At 39.3% G+C, this 21,125-nt stretch overlaps 1 protein-coding gene across 2 annotated transcripts in view; it reads left to right on the forward strand.

The window, feature by feature from the left end:
- MAL2 (mal, T cell differentiation protein 2) overlaps window positions 1-20,760 on the forward strand; it is a 35,102-nt gene extending 14,342 nt beyond the window's left edge. For both annotated transcript variants that reach the window (XM_015145917.3, XM_077942873.1), the window contains exons 3-4: window positions 15,386-15,541; window positions 18,606-20,760. In XM_015145917.3, coding sequence (XP_015001403.1) covers window positions 15,386-15,541; window positions 18,606-18,677 — 228 coding nt within the window. In that variant the 3' untranslated portion in view covers window positions 18,678-20,760. The remainder of the gene's footprint in view (window positions 1-15,385; window positions 15,542-18,605) is intronic.
- The last annotated feature ends 365 nt before the right edge of the window (window positions 20,761-21,125 follow it).

Here is a 21,125-nt window from a genome sequence, read left to right on the forward strand (position 1 = left end):
CCTGTAGTCCCAGCTAGTCAGGAGGCAGAGGCAGAAGAATTGCTTGAACCCGGCATAGGTTGCAGTGAGCCCAGATTGTGCCACTGTACTCCAGCCTGGGTGACAGAGCAAGACTCCATCTCAAAAAAAAATGAATAAAAAGAATTTGTGGCCAAGTACGGTGGCTCATGCCTATAGTCCCAAGACTTTGGGAAGCTGAGGCAGGAAGATCACTTGAGACTAGGAGTTCAAGGCCAGCCTGGGAAACATGGTGAAACCCCGTCTCTATAAAAACTACAAAAAATAGCTGGACGTGGTGTTGCACTCCTGTAGTCCCACTACTCAGGAAGTTGAGGCGGGAGGATCACTTGAGCCCAGAAGGTCGAGGCTGCAGTGAGCCATGATTACACCACTGCACTCCAGCCAAAGAGACAGAGCAAGACCTTGTCTCTCAAAATAAAATAAATAAAATAAAATAATTGAATTTGCAATCAACACAACTTTTAAAATTATGAACCATTAAATTAGGTCAACTTTTTGCTTAACATATAGAACTTGTCTGTCATGCTTGCAGCCATTCCTTCTCTAAGACTGTTTTAGAATGACTCAGTGGATCACAGTGCTTCAGTGAAGTTCAGGAAGGACCCCCATTAGGTTATAATCACACTTTGGTGTTTAGAAGCTTACCTCAGACCTTCAGTCAGGCTTTATGTATATTCCTTTCAAGTATAACGGCATATTGTTCCACAGCTTTAGTGCAGATGTTAGAGAAAAAGATCTGTTCTTGTTTTATTTATAGGGCATGAGAGGAACTGTAATCCTAAATGTTATTAGCGGTGAAGTGTAGGGAGTGTGGCTGGCCTTTAAGCCAGCCCCGGGGCAAATGGCACAGCTTAGTATAAAGCTAAGAAGGAAGTGGGGTACAGTGGTTACAGTCCTGCATGGGCTTTGAGCATAGATCTGGTTTGCTTAGTAGCTGTGTGGCCTTGGGCACAATTGTTAACCTCTCTCAATTTTAATTTCTTCCTCTGTAAAATGGTAGTATCATCTTTGGTATTGAGTACAGTCATTCATGTCCTTATTAACTTATTTGTTTTTCCACGTTTGCATTTCCCACCCATTTGTAGCATTATATCTGATGTTCAGGAAACTAAATGTAAGCGTTTCTGTTGTTTTAATTGTGCTACTCTATGAAAGTGACAGCTGAAATTGGAAATCTTTGTTTCACAGGTCAGCCGCAAAGGTTACCTGTGGTCTTTTAGCTGGAGTAGTCCACTGTTACTGAGGCAAAAAATGGTAATAGCAATACACAGGGTTGATTGTATGGTAGGCATGCATTCTCAGAGCCAACTCTTGTCTTCAAGGAATTTATTAAATGTTTTCCCTATTTAGAAAGGATTTCTCTTTTTTTCTTCTTTTGTGTGTGTGTCATTTTTGGTTTTGTTTCTGTGTTTTTATTCAGTCATTTTTTATTATATGGCTTACTTTTGTTAGGTTTGGTAATATATTTTGTACACTCTCCCAGGAAAACTTTTTAGCCATGTATATAATGGAATTGTCACAAGTTGGTAACAATTGTTGCATTCTGGAACTGTTAGATGTTAATGGCTCAAAAATAGTTGTTTTCCCCTGTGATAAGCTTATTACCACTTTATACCATGCTTGAAGGAAGCAAGAATGCATTTTGATAAAGAACTTATTTTCTAGATGTATTTGTTGTAGGATATTGAGTTTGCTGTGTCTTCTGGGTTTTATGAAGAAATTAAATTTACATTCATGATAGCTTCAGCAGTTTTTTCTGAACTTTCTAGGTTTGATATAAATAGTGAAATAAAAATATAGTATCTAATAACAGATATAAAGTACTAAATACTTGCCTCATTCTATTCCAGGAAAATAAGGAGATTTTGATTTTGAAATAGCGTTTCTGTTATTTTTTCTGGAGAGGAAAAAATACCATTTTTGCGGAACTTTAAACAGAAGATTCTAAATTCATAGTCTCTTTTGTAGGGGAAGGGTACTAAGGAAAGATACATTTTAGAAAATAGAGCTATTTAAAAAATCCTATGCAATTAAACATGTTTCCCTTCATCCCCCCCAAAGTCTAACTGGCACACATTTGATCATTTGCCTGTTGTGGACATCACTTAACATATTTTTATTTTTTTAAATATTTTCTATTTCAATAGCTTGTAGCGTGAAAGTGGTTTATTATTACATGAATGAATTGCATAGTGGTGAAATCTGAGATGTTAGTGTAACAGTCCCCCAAGTAGTATACATTGTACCCAATATGTAGTTTCTTTTCATCCCTCCTTCCCGTCTCCTCACCCACTCCTGAGTCTCCAGTGTCCATTCTACCACTCTGTATACCTTTGTGTGCCCATAGCTTGGCTCCCACTTACAACTGAGAACATACAATATTTGGTTTTCAAATAAGTGAGTTACTTCACTTAGAATAACGGCCTCCAGCTCTATCCACTGCTTAATATCTTACATGTCCTCAGCTATAATTTCTGGCCCTATATTCATTTGCTTATTTGACCTTAATGACAATTCTTTATGGATCAGTATTCTTGTTCTCATTTTTACTAATGAGAAAACTGAGGTTCAAAGTGGTTGTCATCTGTTTTACTTGCTGCTGTTACTGTAAACCAGGATCCCCCTATACACAATGCAGCTTTTTTCTTTTTCTTTTTTTTAACTAGTAGATGGAATTTTGACTCTGAACCGAAGAGCAAAGCATGGGCTTAAGACAAGAATATGAGATATAGTCACTCTTGGGGGGTGCGGGGGGGCCCGGGGAAAAAAAAAGCTCTGCTTGAGGCTGAGGTTGCCTAAGGAAAAGGCAAACAAGTGGGCAGTGCTTGGGGCATGTGAGCATTGATAAGATTGGTGAAAGAGCAAGAGCACATGAAGGCAACTCAGAAAGAGGCTGGGTTCATCTGCTAGTAAGTAGAGGCCAGGAGCCTAAGGCAGAGGTTCACAAATGGTGATCCTGGCCAGAAGAGCAGCAGCATCTGGAAACATGTCAAAAATGGACATTCTCAGGTTCCACCCTGACCTGCTAAGTCAGAAACTCTGGGTGGAGGACTCAGTTGTCTGTGTTTAAACAAGCTCTCCAGGTGGTTCTGATGCAGGCTAACGTTTGAGAACCACTGACTTAGCAGAAATGATCTGGGCTGTCAAATGCAATGAGTGAGCCTTGTGGAAGCCCTTCTGCGCACATCCAGTGCACATCCCACACCTGGCACAAATTGGAATAGTATACTCAGGATGGCCAAATACAAATATAGGTACAGCTCTCCAGGGGTTGGGAAGATTTACTGAGTAGTTGGCCCTATACTAGGCCCTGGGAATACAATTGTGAAAAAAGAGATCTAGCAGTTGCTCTCAAAGAGTTTGTTGTAGTAGACAATGTAAGTAAAGAAATTGTTACGTAATTAATGCATCAATTAATGTTATGTTAGTTGCCAAAAAGGAAAAGCCTAGCGTGCCAAAACATGTGTGTCGTCTCAGCTCCACTGGGAAGCAGACTCTAAGATGGATATAGAAGTACAAGAGTTTTGGTTTGGGCTTTTTGTGCATTTTGTTGTTATTGTTTGTTTAAGGAAAAGGGCAGATAACACTTGTAAAAGAAAATAAAGGAGGAAGTGAGGAAGTAAGATCAGGAAGAAAACCAAGAATGATACACTCCACAAAGTCTTGACCAAATCCATACAAAACTTCAGAGCACAGCCTGTCCTTCAAGAGTTGTGTGTTGGGCACAAGTGGCCAAGCACTAGTACCTCCACTGTGCTGTCACTTGTGGGGATGGGGGATATCCAGGAAGAATGTGGCCTTGGCTCACGCATTGTAGCAGATCCCAAATCCACTGAAGCTGGAGGCTGTCAGCTACCTGCACACCTCACAGCTAAACATCAAGTTCCTTCCTGATGGAAAATGTGTGCAGTGCACAATTAGATGCTCCAGTCTCTCATCTCATACTGCAGATCCATTTCTCCATATGCATCTGGGGAGTCGCTCCTCCAGGGTTCCAGTGTGCCTTTCTTCCTGAAGACAGACTTAAAGGAGAGAGGCTAGAGGGATACATGACATCTCCGTTCACTGGAGTTGGTCTCAAGGCCAACTGGTACTCATCTTCCTCTTCCACTGACCATTTTACATTCCTCTTCTCAGCTTTCCTGTCTGGTGTTCTCAGTGATTTCCTGGTGGTGAATCCAAACTCTCATTCAGGAGAGAGTGAGGGCACCTGGCAACCACATCTGCTTCAGGCCAGCGTTGCTACACTTGTTTGTTTTTAGTCACATTTGGCAGAGAGACTTCCGAGAAGATCTCAGGTAGATCCATCTGAGGTCTACGTATAATTCCTCTCGCCCTCCTGTGGCACATACACTAGGGCAATACATGCTCTTTACTGCCATCCTGACTTCCAGCAGCTCTGCCTTCTCCTGATGTTAGTGGCAACTACCTTTGTCAAGATGGTAACTCCTCTTCTTGCCTTTTTGTCCCTGGGCAAAAGAGTCCAAAGTGGCCAGGGGGTAGGCATACCTTGTAGCTCAATGGGACTATTGCTGTATCCTCTGTCAAGAGTACCCCTTTGGGGACAAGGACCCTTGACCATGAAAAACCTAGAGTTGTGGAGGCAGAAATCATAAAGGATTTCAGCAGGTTATTAGAAGTGATGACAACTGGAGAAACTCTTGCTTTTACCCCTAAATTTCCATTCTTCCAATGGAGACACAATAACATGTAGGAAGCTCTTCTTCAGTGTATCTACTGCATCCTAAAGGATGACCCCTATCCTCACAGACTAGTGCCTCCAAGCTATACCTTCAGCCAGCCGTTCCTTTGTGCTATCAGGCCAGGCCAGCAGCTTCTAGGTGGTGCAGTACGTGATGCAACCAACCCAGGGGTAGGCACCCATTTCCACTCAGGCTTTGCTGAGTAGTAGTTTCCTTGATCAGAGACAGAGTGAAAGCCTGTGAGTGAATGCAGTCTGTAAATCATTGGATATAGCTGGTGGCTCAAGCTCTAAGAGTCAGAAAAGCAAATTCATAAATCAATGCCCTAGGTAATTCTATTTTCGTGAGAATAACCATTACGGGTGTTTGTTTTTGTGAGAGTGAAATATTTTGCCCTCCAGGAAGGTAGGAGCTCAGTTTACACTTACTACAGGTGACTGGTTGGTCCCCTTGAGGATAATCCCTTATCCGGAGCTCAGAGTTAGTCTCTGTTGCTCACAGTTCAACATTCAGAGGAAGCAGTGGGTAGATCATCTTTGGCAATAAGGAAGCCATGCTCTTGGGCCTTTCCATGGCCACTTTCTCTGACCATGGGTACTCTGCTTATGTGCCCATAATGCCAGGTATGGAGTGGTTGATGACAAAGGATTGCTAACATCAACTGGAAGGGTCCTTTTGGCTACATAGCATTCCAAAGCGATGCTTCTGGTAAGCATTACCAAGTGACAGATCTTCACATAGTATGCCTAATCCCATATCCCTTCCTTGTCCCTGAAGCTTTGATCTGTTTTATCCCATGGCCCTGACAAGTACAGTAGGCTGTTTGCTATTGATTATCAGTCTATGTATATTCTCACTATGGGCCTCTTTTCTTTCCTTCTTTTTTTTTTTTTTTTTTTTTTTTTTTTTTTTTTTTTTTGAGACGGCGTCTTCCTCTATCGCCCAGCATGGAGTGCAGTGGCAGGATCCCTGCTCATTACAACCTCCGCCTCCTGGATTCAAGCGATTCTCCTGCCTCAGCCTTCTGAGTAACTGGGATTACTGGCATGCACCACCATGCCCAGCTAATTTTTGTATTCTTAGTAGAGATGGGCTTTTGCCATGTTGGCTAGGCTGGTCTGGAACTCCTGACCTCAAGTGATCCACCACCTTGGCCTCCCAAAGTACTGGGATTAAAGACACACGCCACCGCACCCAGCCATGGGCCACTTTTCTTTCTGAGCAAAGTGTGTGACATGCATCATCACTCAGCTCTACCAACTGGGAAAATATTCCCTAACCAGTCTTTTGAAGCCAACTCTGAATGTGGCTATAATGCACATACAATACAGCTGCTGTCCCTTTCCACCTTGCAAGCACATAGGAGCCAACTCTTCCAAAAACAAGGCTCAGGGTTTTTTTCTCCTTCAGGTGGGCATAAGGAAACCCCTCTTCCCTGTGGCCATAGGTATGAACTGAGGAAGGAGAGCAGTTCCACTCTGGTGAATAATGTGAGAGTCTAGGCTACCTGCTCATGCAGTTAACTCTTGTTAACTGGTCTTGCTCAGGTCAATATATGTGTCCTTCCTATCACAAGGAGACAGCTGCTGGCCCACCTGACTTTTTGAGTTAGTGGCTTCCATGGAACCCAACTCAAAATAAGCAGTTCTGGATGCCTGGCCACTGGTGTCTCATGATCAAGTGTTTCTTTTCTACCAGGTCTAGTACTAGGAGCTGCTTTTCAAAGACTTGTCGCTCTCCAGTGCAGGTTACTAGAGGCTCTAAAACTCCAGGAACCTCCATCGTGATTTTCACACTGGAATTGCCGTAAATTCCATACTATGTACTTTCTTCCAACACCAAGAGTATATATGACCCTGGCTGGATAGGATGACCGAAGCATACGGAGTGAGAAGCGCAAGAAGTGTATTGGGAAGTAACACCTATAAAAGATGAAAGGCGAAAGAATAGGATTGGACAGGAAAGCCTTGAAACCACAATTCAGATACTTCTGAAAAGGAGGGAGGAAGAAGCAAAATTGGCAGGAATAGAGAGAGGAGGGAAAGGGCAAGCAGTAATTGCTTGTGGGCAGAATCCTTTCTGGCAGAGACAATACTATGTGTAAAGAGTAGCATCCTTGAGCTATAAAATGCTTCCTAGGGACCAAAATGAGGTGAATGTGGGTGACATTGAAAAAGGTATGTAATGGTGGAGAAATCAAGGGATCAGATCATACCAAGAGTTGCAGGTCCTGTCATCAAATCTCTTTATTACAAGATCAACTATTTCTGATGATTCACCTCAGTAAGTTAAATGAATGCCTAAATTTTTCTTACTACAATCTATCATCATTTCATTTAGCCATTAAAAATGATGACATTTGAATTTGGGGTTTGACCTTCATCAACTAATATTTGTTGAATAAACACATGTATTTGAGCATCTCTGCTATAGATTAGACATGTGGCCAGTAACACTTTTCTTAAATCTTTTGAAGGCATTTGTGAATCAGTTTACAAATGAGAGTTACTTAATAGAAAGCACATCTTTGTAGTTCTTACATACTTAAATGTGAGAACAATTTATTTTTTATTTATTTTTATTATACTTTAACTTCTAGGGTACATGTGCACAACGTGCAGGTTTGTTACATATGTATACATGTGCCATGTTGGTGTGCTGCACCCATTAACTCATCATTTACATTAGTTACATCTTCTAATGCTATCCCTACCCCCTGCTGCATCCCCACAGTAGGACCCGGTGTGTGATGATCCCCTTCCTGTGTCCAAGTGATCTCATTGTTCAATTCCCACCTATGAGTGAGAACATGCGGTATTTGGTTTTCTGTTCTTGCGATAGTTTGCTCAGAATGATGGTTTCTAGCTTTATCCATGTCCCTACAAAAGACAGGGACTCGTCCTTCTTTATGGCTGCATAGTATTCCATGGTGTATATGTGCCACATTTTCTTAATCCAGTCTATCATTGATGAACATTTGGGTTGGTTCCAAGTCTTGGCTATTGTGAATAGTGCTGCAGTAAACATACATGTGCATGTGTCTTTATAGCAGCATGATTTATAATCCTTTGGGTATATGCCCAGTAATGGGATAGCTGGGTCAAATGGTATTTCTAGTTTTAGATCCTTGAGGAATCGCCACACTGTTTTCCACAATGGTTGAACTAGTTTACAGTCTCACCAAGAGTGTAAAAGTGTTCCTATTTCTCCACATCCTCTCCAGCACCTGTTGTTTCCTGATTTTTTTAATGATTGCCATTCTAACTGGTGTGAGATTGTATCTCACTGTGATTTTGATTTGCATTTCTCTGATGGCAAGTGATGATGAGCATTTTTTCATGTGTCTGTTGGCTGTATGAATGTCTTCTTTTGAGAAGTGTCTGTGCATATCCTTTGCCCACTTTTTGATAGGGTTGTTTTTCCCTTGTAAATTTGATTGAGTTCTTTATAGGTTCTGGATATTAGCCCTTTGTCAGATGAGTAGATTGCAAAAAATTTCTCCCATTCTGTAGGTTGCCTGTTCACTCTGATGGTAGTTTCTTTTGCTGTGCAGAAGCTGTTTAGTTTAATTAGATCCCATTTGTCAATTTAGGCTTTTGTTGCCATTGCTTTTGGTGTTTTAGACATGAAGCCCTTGCCCATGCCTATGTCCTGAATGGTATTACCTAGGTTTTCTTCTAAGGTTTTTATGGTTTTAGGTCTAACATTAAAGTCTCTAATCCATCTTGAATTAATTTTCATATAAGGAGTAAGGAAAGGATCCAGTTTCAGCTTTCTACTTATGGCTAGCCAATTTTCCCAGTACCATTTATTAAATAGGGAATCCTTTCCCCATTTCTTGTTTTAGTCAGATTTGTCAAAGATCAGATGCCTGTAGATGTGTGGTATTATTTCTGAGAGCTCTGTTCTGTTCCATTGGTCTATGTCTCTGTTTTGGTACCAGTACCATGCTGTTTTGGTTACTGTAGCCTTGTAGTGTAGTTTGAAGTCAGGTAGTGTGATGCCTCCAGCTTTGTTCTTTTGGCTTAGGATTGTCTTGGCAATGTGGGCTCTTTTTGGTTCCATATGAACTTTAAAGCATTTTTTTCCAATTCTGTGAAGAAAGTCATTGGTAGCTTAATGGGGATGGCATTGAATCTATAAATTACCTTGGGCAGTATGGCCATTTTCACAATATTGATTCTTCCCATCCATGAGCATGGAATGTTCTTCCATCTGTTTGTGTCCTCTTTTATTTCACTGAGCAGTGGTTTGTATTTCTCCTTGAAGAGGTTCTTTACATTCCTTGTAAGTCGGATTCCTAGGTATTTTATTCTCTTTGAAGCTATTGTGAATGGGAGTTCATTCATGATTTGGCTGTCTGTTTGTCTGCTAATGGTGTATAAGAATGCTTGTGATTTTCGCAAATTCATTTTGTATCCTGAGACTTTGCTGAAGTTGCTTATCAGCTTAAGGAGATTTTGGGCTGAGAAGATGGGGTTTTCTAAATATAAAATGATGTCAACTGCAAACAGGGACAATTTGACTTCTTCTTTTCCTAACTGAATATCCTTTATTTCTTTCTCTTTCCTGATTGCCCTAGCCAGAACTTGCAGCACTATGTTGAATAGGAGTGGTGAGAGAGGGCATCCCTGTCTTGTGCCAGTTTTCAAAGGGAATGCTTCCAGTTTTTGCCCATTCAGTATGATATTGGCTGTGGATTTGTCATAAATAGCTCTTATTATTTTGAGATATGTTCCATCAATACCAAATTTATTGAGAGTTTTTAGCATGAAGGACTGTTGAATTTTGTCAAAGGCCTTTCTGCATCCATTGAGATAATCACGTGGTTTTTGTCTTTGGTTCTGTTATATACTGGATTACGTTTATTGATTTGCATATGTTGAACCAGCCTTGCATCCCAGGGATGAAGCCCACTTGATCATGGTGGATAAGCTTTTTGATGTGCTGCTGGATTCGGTTTGCCAGTATTTTATTGAGGATGTTTGCATCTATGTTCATCAGGGATATTGGTCTAAAATTCTCTTTTTTTTGTTGTATCTCTCTCAGGCTTTGGTATCAGGATGATGTTGGCCTCATAAAATGAGTTAGGGAGGATTCCCTCTTTTTCTTTTGATTGGAATAGTTTCAGAAGGAATGGTACCAGCTCCTCCTTGTACCTCTGGTAGAATTCGGCTCTGAATCCGTCCGGTCCTGGACTTTTTTTGGTTGGTAGGCTATTAATTATTGCCTCAATTTCAGAGCCTGCTATTGGTCTATTCAGGGATTCAACTTCTTCCTGGTTTAGTCTTGGGAGAGTGTAACTGTTCAGGAAATTATCCATTTCTTCTAGGTTTTCTAGTTTTATTTGCGTAGAGGTGTTTATAGTATTCTCTGATGGTAGTTTGTATTTCTGTGGGGTCGGTGGTGATATCCCCTTTATCATTTTTTATTGCATCTATTTGATTCTTCTCTGTTTTCTTCTTTATTAGTCTTGATAGCGGTCCATCAATTTTGTTGATCTTTTCAAAAAACCAGCTCCTGGATTCATTGATTTTTTGGAGGGTTTTTTTTTCACTATCTCCTTCAGTTCTGCTCTGATCTTAGTTATTTCTTGCCTTCTGCTAGCTTTTGAATGTGTTTGCTCTTGCTGCTCTAGTTCTTTTAATTGTGATGTTAGAGTGTCAATTTTAGATCTTTCCTGCTTTCTCTTGTGGGCATTTAGTGCTATAAATTTCCCTCTACACACTGCTTTAAATGTGTCCCAGAGATTCTGGTATGTTGTATCTTTGTTCTCATTGGTTTCAAAGAACATCTTTATTTCTGCCTTCATTTCGTTATGTACCCAGTAGTCATTCAGGCGGAGGTTGTTCAGTTTCCATGTAGTTGAGCGGTTTTGATTGAGTTTCTTAGTCCTGATTTCTAGTTTGATTGCACTGTGGTCTGAGAGACAGTTTGTTATAATTTCTGTTCTTGTACATTTGCTGAGGAGTGCTTTACTTCCAACTATGTGGTCAACTTTAGGATAAGTGTGTTGTGCTGACAAGAATGTGTATTCTGTTGATTTGGGGTGGAGAGTTCTGTAGATGTCTATTAGGTCCGCTTGGTACAGAGTTGAGTTCAATTCCTGGATATCCTTGTTAACTTTGTCTTGTTGATCTGTCTAATGTTGACAGTGGGGTGTTAAAGTCTCCCATTATTATTGTATGGGAGTCTAAGTCTCTTTGTCAGTCTCTAAGGACTTGCTTTATGAACCTGGGTTCTCCTGTATTAGGTGCATATATATTTAGGATAGTTAATTGATCCCTTTACCATTATGTAATGGCCTTCTTTGTCTCTTTTGATCTTTGATGGTTTAAAGTCTGTTTTATCAGAGAGTAGGATTGCAACCCCTGCTTTTTTTTTGTTTTCCATTTGCTTGGTAGATCTTCCTCCATCCCTTTATTTGAGCCTATGTGTGTCTCTACATGTGAGATGGGTCTCCTGAATACAGCAAACTGATGGGTCTTGACTCTTTATCCATTCCAGTCTTTGTGTTTTAATTGGAGCATTTAGTCCATTTACATTTAAGGTTAATATTGTTATGTGTGAACTTGATCCTGCCATTATGATATTAGCTGGTTATTTTGCTCGCTAGTTGATGCAATTTCTTCCTAGCATCAATGGACTTTACATTTTGACATGTTTTTGCAATGGCTGGTACTTGTTGTTCCTTTCCATGTTTAGTGCTTCCTTCAGGGTCTCTTGTAAGGCAGGCCTGGTGGTGACAAAATCTCTAAGCATTTGCTTGTCTGTAAAGGATTTTATTTCTCCTTCACTTATGAAACTTAGTTTGGCTGGATATGAAATTCTGGGTTGATAATTCTTTTCTTTAAGAATGTTGAATATTGGCCCCCACTCTCTTCTGGCTTGGAGAGTTTCTGCCGAGAGATCTGCTGTTAGTCTGATGGGCTTCCCTTTGTGTGTAACCCGACCTTTCTCTCTGGCTGCCCTTAACATTTTTTCCTTCATTTCAACTTTGGTGAATCTGACAATTATGTGTCTTGGAGTTACTCTTCTCGAGGAGTATCTTTGTGGCATTCTCTGTATTTCCTGAATTTGAATATTGGCCTGCCTTACTAGGTTAGGGACGTTCTCCTGGATGATATCCTGCAGAGTGTTTTCCAACTTGGTTCCATTTTCCCCCTCACTTTAAGCACACCAATCAGACGTAGATTTGGTCTTTTCACATAATCCTATACTTCTTGGAGGCTTTGTTCATTTCTTTTTACTTTTTTCTCCACACTTCTCTTCTTGCTTCATTTCATTCATTTGATCTTCAATCACTGATAATCTTTCTTCTAGTTGATCGAGTTGGTTACTGAAGCTTGTGGATTTGTCACATAGTTCTCATGTTATGGTTTTCATCTCTATCAGTTCTTTTAAGGTCTTCTCTGCATTGATTATTCTAGTTATCCATTCATCCATTCTTTTTTCAAGGTTTTTAGTTTCTTTGTGCTGGTTACATAGTTCCTCCTTTAGCTCTGAGAAGTTTGATGGACTGAAGCCTTCTTCTCTCAACTTGTCAAAGTCATTCTCCATCCAGCTTTGTTCCATTGCTGGCGATGAGCTGCATTCCTTTGGAGGCGGAGATGCACTCTGATTTTTTTGAATATCCAGCTTTTCTGCACTGCTTTCTCCCCATCTTTATGGTTTTATCTGCCTTTGATCTTTGATGATGGTGATGTACTGATGGGGTTTTGGTGTGGGTGTCCTTTCTGTTTGTTAGTTTTCCTTCCAACAGTCAGGACTCTCAGCTGTAGGTCGGTTGAAGTTTGCTCGAGGTCCACTCCAGACCCTGTTTGCCTGGGTATCAGCAGCAGAGGCTGCAGAAGATAGAATATTGCTGAACAGCGAGTGTTGCTGTCTGATTCTTGCTCTGGAAGCTTCATCTCAGGGGTGTACCCCGCCATGTGATGTGTTGGTCTGCACTAGTGGGGGATGTCTCCCATCAGGTCATGGACTCACTTGATCAGCAGGCAGTCTGTCCGTTCTCAGATCTCAGCCTTCATGGTGGGAGATCTACTGCTGTCTTCAAAGCTATCAGACAGGGGCATTTACATCTGCAGAGGTTTCTGCTGCTTTTTGTTTAGCTATGCCCTGTCCCAGAGGAGGACTCTACAGAGGCAGGCCGACCTCCTTGAGCTGCGGTGGGCTCCACCCAGCTTCATGGTGGCTTTGTTTACCCACTTAAGCCTCAGCAATGCTGGCGCCCCTCCCCCAGCCTCGCTGCTGCCGCCTTGCAGTTAGATCTCATACTGCTGTGCTAGCAATGAGGGAGGCTCCGTGGGCAGGGGACCCTCTGGGCCAGGTGTGGTGTATAATCTCCTGGTGTGCTTTTTGCTAAGACCCTTGGTAAAGCACAGTATTAGGGTGGGAGTTACCCAATTTTCCAGGTGTTGTGTGTCTCAGTTTCCCTTGGCTAGGAAAAGGGATTCCCTTCCCCCTTGCGCTTCCCAGGTGAGGCGATGCCTCGCCCTGCTTCAGCTCTCGCTGGTTGGGCTGCACCAGCTGACCAGCACCGATTGTCCGGCACTCCCCAGTGAGATGAACCCAGTACCTCAGTTGAAAATGCAGAATTCACCCGTCTTCTGTGTCACTCACAGCTGGAGGCTGGAGCTCTTCCTATTCAGCCATCTTGGGCCTATTTTTTTTTAAGACAGAGTCTTGCTCTGTTGCCCAGGCTGGAGTGCAGTGGTGCAATCTCGGCTCACTGCAAGCTCCGCCTCCCAGGTTTACACCATTGTCCTGCCTCAGCCTCCCAAGTAGCTGGGACTACAGGTGCCTACCACCAGGCCCATCTAATTTTTTGTATTTTTTAGTAGAGACAGGGTTTCACCGTGTTAGCCAGGATGGTGTCTATCTCCTGACCTCATGATCTGCTCGCCTCAGCCTCCCAGAGTGCTGGAATTACAGGTGTGAGCCACCGTGCCTGGCCAGATGTGAGAACAATTTCTATGAACAGTATCATTTGCTGTATGGCCATTTACAAAGGCAGTGCAATGCTCTCCTTTGTAATATTGCTATAACAGTAATAGAAATCAATAATAGGTTTGATAGAAAAGACTTCAAACGGAACCCTTACACACTGTTGGTAGGAATGTAAATTAGTACAGTCATTATAGAGAACATTGTGGAAGTTCCTCAAAAAGTTAAAAATAGAACTACCATATGATCAAGCAATCCCACACCTGGGTATATATCCAAAGGAAATGAAATCAGTGAGATATCTGCATTCTCATATTCATTACAGCCAAGATATGGAATCAACCTAAGGGTCGTAGAGGAATGAAGAAAATGCAGTATATATTCACAATACTAATTCAGCCTTTAAAAAGGCTGAAATCCTGTCATTTGCAATATAGATGAACATTATGTTATGTGAAATAAGTCAAGCACAGAAAGACCAATACCACATGATCTCACTTATATGTGAAATCTTAAAAAGTTGAATTCACAGAAGTAGAGAATAGAATGGTGATTACCAGGGTATGGGGTAATGGGAGACTGGGGAAATGTTGGTCAAAGAATACAAAATTTCAGTTAGGAGAAATAAGTTCAAGAGATCTGTTATATAGCGTGGTGACTATAGTTAATAACAGTGTATTATTATATTCTTGAAAAATGCGTAAAAAAGATTCCAAATGTTCTCCCCACAAAAATATTTATAGGAGGTTATATATATATATATATATATATATATATATATATATATGCTCAATTTAGCCATCCCACAATGTATAAATATTTCAGAACATCGTGTACATGATAAATATGTATTTTGGTCAATTAATTTTTTCTGAAAACTAAAGAAACTGGACTTTGGGACTAGACACACTACATGTTTTTCTCCCTCCCAAAGTTAATATTTGTGTGGCTTTAAACAGTCATTTAACTGAAAAGAAAGAAGAAATTCTTTGTAAAATGGAGACAATAAATGGTGGTTATAAGGATGAGTAACAATGCACGTAAGGTACCTGATATGTGGGAGCTATTAAAAACAGTGATGTGTTGACAGTATATTAATTCAGGTAAGACAATATGAACTGTAATAGTGTTATGCTTCATAGGAATGTCAGCAACATACAAAGAAACCTAATAAACGAGTTCTTATACTTTTGGTCAAAGTACATGTTAGTAGTTTTTAATGAAATATATGAATATGTGTTATTGAATTCTATTATTAGTCTTCTGTATCTTTCAGTGGAAAATCTCTAATGATAAAAATAACTGCTCAAAAATAAAATTATGTAATGTGTATGAATACGTATAATAACCATAATAAAAATATGTTATTTAAATGCTATTTTACTTGAATTTTAAAGACAGCATATGTTATGGCTTTTTTATATTATCCTAATTAACATTGATCTCTATGGCATCTTAATCCAAATTAAAATTATATATTATAAAATTCAGTATATGGAAAGGTTTACCAATGTGCCAATTAAGATGGGTTGGTTGATTTCCACTTGGATTCTAATAGCCTGACATTTCTAAAGCAGCTAAGATAAACAGTGAATATAGTTAAGGTTGTTTAATTAAATGTTTTGATCTTGCTAAACCTAAACTTCATCATTTAAAATAAGGAACAGAAAAATATGTATTTTTTAATTGCAGATGTCTTTTCTCTCCTCTTTTAGGATTTTGCCTACCATTTTACAGTATTTGTCTTCTATTTTGGAGCCTTTTTATTGGAAGCAGCAGCCACATCCCTGCATGATTTGCACTGCAATACAACCATGACCCTGCAGCCGCTCCTGAGTGATAACCAGTATAACATAAACGTAGCAGCCACAGTAAGTATTCAATGAGTACCATTCACCAGCACTTCCGCTCTACTGTCAAGGCCTCCAAGAAACTCCTCAGGCAACATTCGTTTCCTTTAATGCTAGCCATTAGCATTAAATATATAATAGCTATTTATCTGTACAATAACCCTGTAAGCAAAGTGCCATGATCACCCCCAGTATTGTGGGTGATTAAACTGTAGCACAATGAGGTTGATGTTCATGTAAGATCATAGCGAACCATTAGAACTGCTTGGCTTTGCACAGCAATGTCTACTTTGCAAAAAGAATTGTGTTTTTTGCTTCTGATAACTTTCAGAGATGGTAAAGGAGATCTCCCGGTTTTGTTCTTTAGTATTCGATAGCTGCTTGCAATTTATTTTTATTCAATGAATAGTTACTGTGGGCCTACCATTTATCAAGTAATTTTGCTGGGTGTTGAGGACAGGGTGAGTAAGGCAAATAGCTAGCCATTGTAGTAGATGATAGGCAGATGAAATACATTCCTTGGGGTATTTATGAAATTTTTAAAATCATCTAATTCATATACTGGAGTTAATTTGTCATTTTGTATAGATAATTTGAAGAAATAATATATTTTTTGTTGTTAGAGATCATTTTTAAGATGTCAGAAGTCCAAATTATTTTCTAAAATATTGTGATATTTAATATAAGTATATGGCAAATTAGTGACCCTAATGTTTTATTATGTTCCCCAGGTAGCCTATAAATAACCCAGTACTCATATAGTCATTGAAATCTGTCTGGAGCAGCACTGTCTAGTAGAACTTTCTACAGTGACAGGAATATTTCATGTAAGTGCTGTCCAAAATGGTGACCACTAGCCTCATGTGGCTGTTGAGCAATTGAAAATTAACTAGGCTGAGGAGCCATAGCTCATGCCTATAATCCCAGCACATCGGTAGGCCAAGGTGGGAGGACTGCTTGAGGCCAGGAGTTTGAGACCAGCCTGGTCAACATAGCAAAACCCTGTCTCTGAAAAAGGAAAAACAAAAAACAAACCAGAATAAAGAATTGGCCAGGCCTGGTGGCTTGTGTCTGTAGTACTACCTACCCAGGAGCTCAGGAGCCCAGGAGGTGGAGGTTGCAGTGAGCAGAGACCACACCACTGTACTTCACTCTGAGTGACAGACCGAGACTCTGTCTGGTGGGGGGAGAGAAAGAGTGAGAAAGATAACTAGTATGACTAAGGAACTGAATTTTTAGGGTTAATTTTAATAAATTTAATCACATGTGCCTAGTGGCTATCATGTTAGACAATACATGTCTAGAGTTTGAGTTTTGAGGGGTAAAAGACAAATGGTTTCAAGACTATTATAAGTTTCCCAAGTCTCTGGTAGGATTTGTCAAAATGTATTGAGTGCCTGTGAAGAATTAGGCTGAAGGTGGGATTACAACAAAAAGGAGTCATGGTTTTAGCTTTGAAAGGTTTATAGTATAGATTAGTGACTTTAACACTTGCTTATAAAAGAAATAAAAGTTTCATTTAATGAATTCTTACCTAAAACCCCAATAAATCTAGAATAAAAGTTTAGGTGCTGTAGTTGAAGTGGAGGAAGAGGGCCTTGAATGATGTTCATTCTCTTTTCATAAAGCTGCCTCTACCCACCATATCATCCCTGAGGATCATAGAATCCTTGTGATCCAAAAATCACATTGGAAAACCCTTGGTTTTAGCAGTTTTACAAAGCAAAGTTCAGGAACTTGACTTTTTTCCTTGCTATTAGTCATCAATTCCCATTGTATTTGCCTTTATATGTTTCTTACTTCTAGTCCCTTCTTTTTAATGGTACAGGCTAGTTTCTCATATCTTGGATCATTAAAGTATCCCCACATCTATTGATAGTCACCCTAGAACCTACTTTCACAAGAATAGTAGCTGCTGAAATACTTGATGGTTGTCTGAGGTCCTTCATTTCTCACCTTTGTCCTAAGGGCCTAGTTTTCCGTGTTCTCCATCATGTAATTCTTTTCTGGCTGCTTCTCTTTTGTGACTTTGTCCCTGTTGTCCTTCCCTTTCTAAGTAAAGCTGTCTCAGTAAACCTCTACATGCTTCGAGTTCAGCATTACATCCCGTTTCATCCATGTGCTCACTCCAAAGTAAATCTCTAGTTTGAGTTTTATTCTAACTAAAATGTATCAGCCATCCATTTGGGACATTAGATAGGAAAATTCCTTTTCCATAATAATAGATATCAAGCGCTATTGCTCTCATTCAGAAAACAATGTCTAGATTAGAAATGTATCAGAGAAACAATCAGCAGAAGGGTGGAAAGAAGAGCAGAATAGTAATTAAAACTGTGAAAATGGTCTATAGGTGAATCTAGTATTCCTTCCCAGAGCTAGCTTCCTAGTTAAGAATCCCTGTGCTAAACCATAACATTTATCATGTTGAACTGCTTTTTCTTTGTCTTTTAGTCTTCTATGGGTCATAAGCCCTAAAAGGGGGAGGATGCTATCTACTGTTTGTATGTACGAAGTGCAGTGATATACACACAGTTGGTGCTAAAGAGATTCTCGGGACAGTAATTCACAGTAGAGTGTAGATTTGTGCATAGGACTGTCTCCTATACAAGAGCAAGCCAACCTGACAATTCATTTCCACTTGTCTTAGTTGAGTTTTAAAGTTACCTTCCATCATCACAGAAATTATTTGATGAATCCTCAGGTTCTGATAGTTGCTGGCTTCCTTGGCTGTGAAGCCACTACATGAATAGAACTTCATGCTGAATTTTTAAATACAGTGCCTGGGGATTCACAAATACTTAATAAGTGAGCCCAGAATGTGAACAAATTGAACAAATGTTCAATGTAAAGTCGTCCACAAATGAGAAAATTATTAGGGGCTAAAATGTTTAAAGGAAGTGGGGGGTAATTGTATGAGGGAATAAATAAGTTGTACAAATCATCAAATAAATCAATGTAAAATATTTTTGTAAGTGTTGAAGTGTTTTTAGGTAGATTGGTCAATCTTCATATGTTTGTTCTTGAGGCCACTGCTTTTAAGTCGGTGTTGTAAATCTGATGTGAATTTTTGTTTCTTTTTTCTTAGATTTTTGCCTTTATGACGACAGCTTGTTATGGTTGCAGTTTGGGTCTGGCTTTACGAAGATGGCGACCGTAACACTCCTTAGAAACTGGCAGTCGTGTGTTAGTTTCATTTGTCTACTTTATATGTCTGATCAATTTGGATACCATTTTGTCCAGATGCAAAAACATTCCAAAAGTAATTTGTTTAGTAGAGAGAGAGACTATCAAAGCTCAAATTTTGGTTTATTTCATGGATGGAATGTTAATTTTATTATGATATTAAAGAAATGGCCTTTTATTTTACATCTCTCCCCTCCTTCCCTTCCTGAAAGTTTCCTTTTATGTTCATAAAATACAAATATATTATTCATAAAAAATTAGTATCCCTTTTGTTTGGTTGCTGAGTCACCTAATTGGTAACTACAACTCCCTAAAAAAACTCATTTCAAATAGGCTTCGCACTGAACTCTATAATTTAGTGTAAACCAGGAATTGGCACACTTTTTAAAAAATGGGCCAGAAGGTAAATATTTATGCTTCATGGGCCATACAGTCTGTCACAACTATAGCATGAAAGCAGCTGTACACAATACAGAAATGAATGAGTGTGGTTATGTTCTAATAAAACTTTATTTATAAAAACAAGGGGAGGCTGGGTTTAACCTGTGGGCCATAGTTTGTCGACCACTGGTGTAAAACCTTAGTTATATATGTTCTGCATTTTCTTGAACTGATCATGAAAACCTATAAACCTAATAGACAAGCCACATAATATTTAGCTTCATTATGCAATAATCACATTGCCTTTGTGTTAATAGTCACATACTTACCTTTGGAGGAATGTATGGTTTCTCAGACTATCTCAGGCAGAGTCCTGGATGTAGGCAAAAGTAATTTATGAAGTAAACTTTAGTCGCTTAATCAAACTAATGATAGTCTAACAACTGAGCAAGATCCTCATCTGAGAGTGCTTAAAATGGGATCCCCAGAGACCATTAACCACTACTGGAACTGGTATCTAGCTACTTATGTCTTACTTTGAGTTTATGCTTCAGTATACAGTTGTTTGCCCTGTGCATGAACATACCCATATTTGTGTGTGGATATGTGAAGCTTTTCCAAATAGAGCTCTCAGAAGAATTAAGTTTTTACTTCTAATTATTTTACATTACTTTGAGTTAAATTTGAATAAAGTTGTAGATTCTTGTTTTTGCATTAGCCCAGACATCTATATTGTTTTTGCACTGGTGACAGACAAAATCAGTTTTAAAATCATAGCCAGCACAAAAACTATTTCTGGCTAAATAGCACAGAAAAGTATTTTAGCCTACCTGTAGAGATCCTGGTCATGGAAAGGTGCCAAAATGTTTTGAATGGAAGAACAAGTTAGAGTGAGGCCACAGTTCCCACCACACTAGGGCTTTTGTATTGCTCTACTCTTTCAGCCCTTTACTTTCTGGCTGAAGCATCCCCTTGGAGTGCCATGTATAAGTTGGGCTATTAGAGTTCATGGAACATAGAACAACCGTGAATGAGTGGCATGATCAGTGCTTAATGATCAAGTATTACCTATCTAATAATCCTCTAGAAAGAACCCTGTTAGATCTTGGTTTGTGATAAAAATATCAAGACAGAAGACATGAGGAAATGAGGCATATGACTTTGTACTTACATCAGATATTTTCTGTAATATCCTACTTCCTTGGTTTTCCCAGCTCCATACCACACACCTAAACCTGTGTTATGAATTACATATTACAAAGTCATAAATGTGCCATATGGATATATAGTCTATTCTAGTTGGAATCGTTTAGTCTGCTAGAATTTAGTTGTGAGACTTTTTTTTGTTTCCCAGTATAGCAGTCTTCTGTTTGGTGGCATTAAATTGATTTCTTTAAAATGCTTTGGTGGCATTTTTGTAAATGGATTGCTTCTAGATTGTTACAAACCAAGCCTAAGACACATCTGTGAATACTTAGATTTGTAGATTAATTGCATTCTAGATTTGTGAGTTGAATGACAAAGGAGTTGAACAAAAATTATGGCGTTTAAGAATTTAACATATCTTAGCTGTAAAAATGAGAAAGTGTTGGTTGGTTTTAAAATCTGGTAACTCCTTGATGAAAAGAAATTTATTTTATACGTGTTATGTCTCTAATAAAGTATTCATTTGATAATCTTTGTGGTCATCTATTACACCATTCACTTTGAAATTCAGTTAAAGGTTTGATATAAACTTGACAGAGCTTCTAGACTTATAATGTATAAAAAGTTGTGTTTTAAACATTTCTGTGTAAAAGTCTCTCAGGAATTGTCTTTTTTCTTTGATGAAGGTGAAAGAGGTAAGTCTTTGGAAGTAACGTTGCATAGGAAGTTTAAATGAGAATTCTGTTTTGCCGAGTGTGATGACTTATGTCTATATTCCCAAAACTTTGGGAAGCCGAGGCCGGAGGATCCCTTGACACTAGGAATTCAGGACCAACCTGGGCAATATACTGAGACTTCATCTCTACAAAAAAATTAAAAAATTAGCTGGGTGCAT

The sequence above is a fragment of the Macaca mulatta genome, chromosome 8 (assembly GCF_049350105.2).
Source record: "Macaca mulatta isolate MMU2019108-1 chromosome 8, T2T-MMU8v2.0, whole genome shotgun sequence".
Classification (NCBI taxonomy): domain Eukaryota; kingdom Metazoa; phylum Chordata; class Mammalia; order Primates; family Cercopithecidae; genus Macaca; species Macaca mulatta.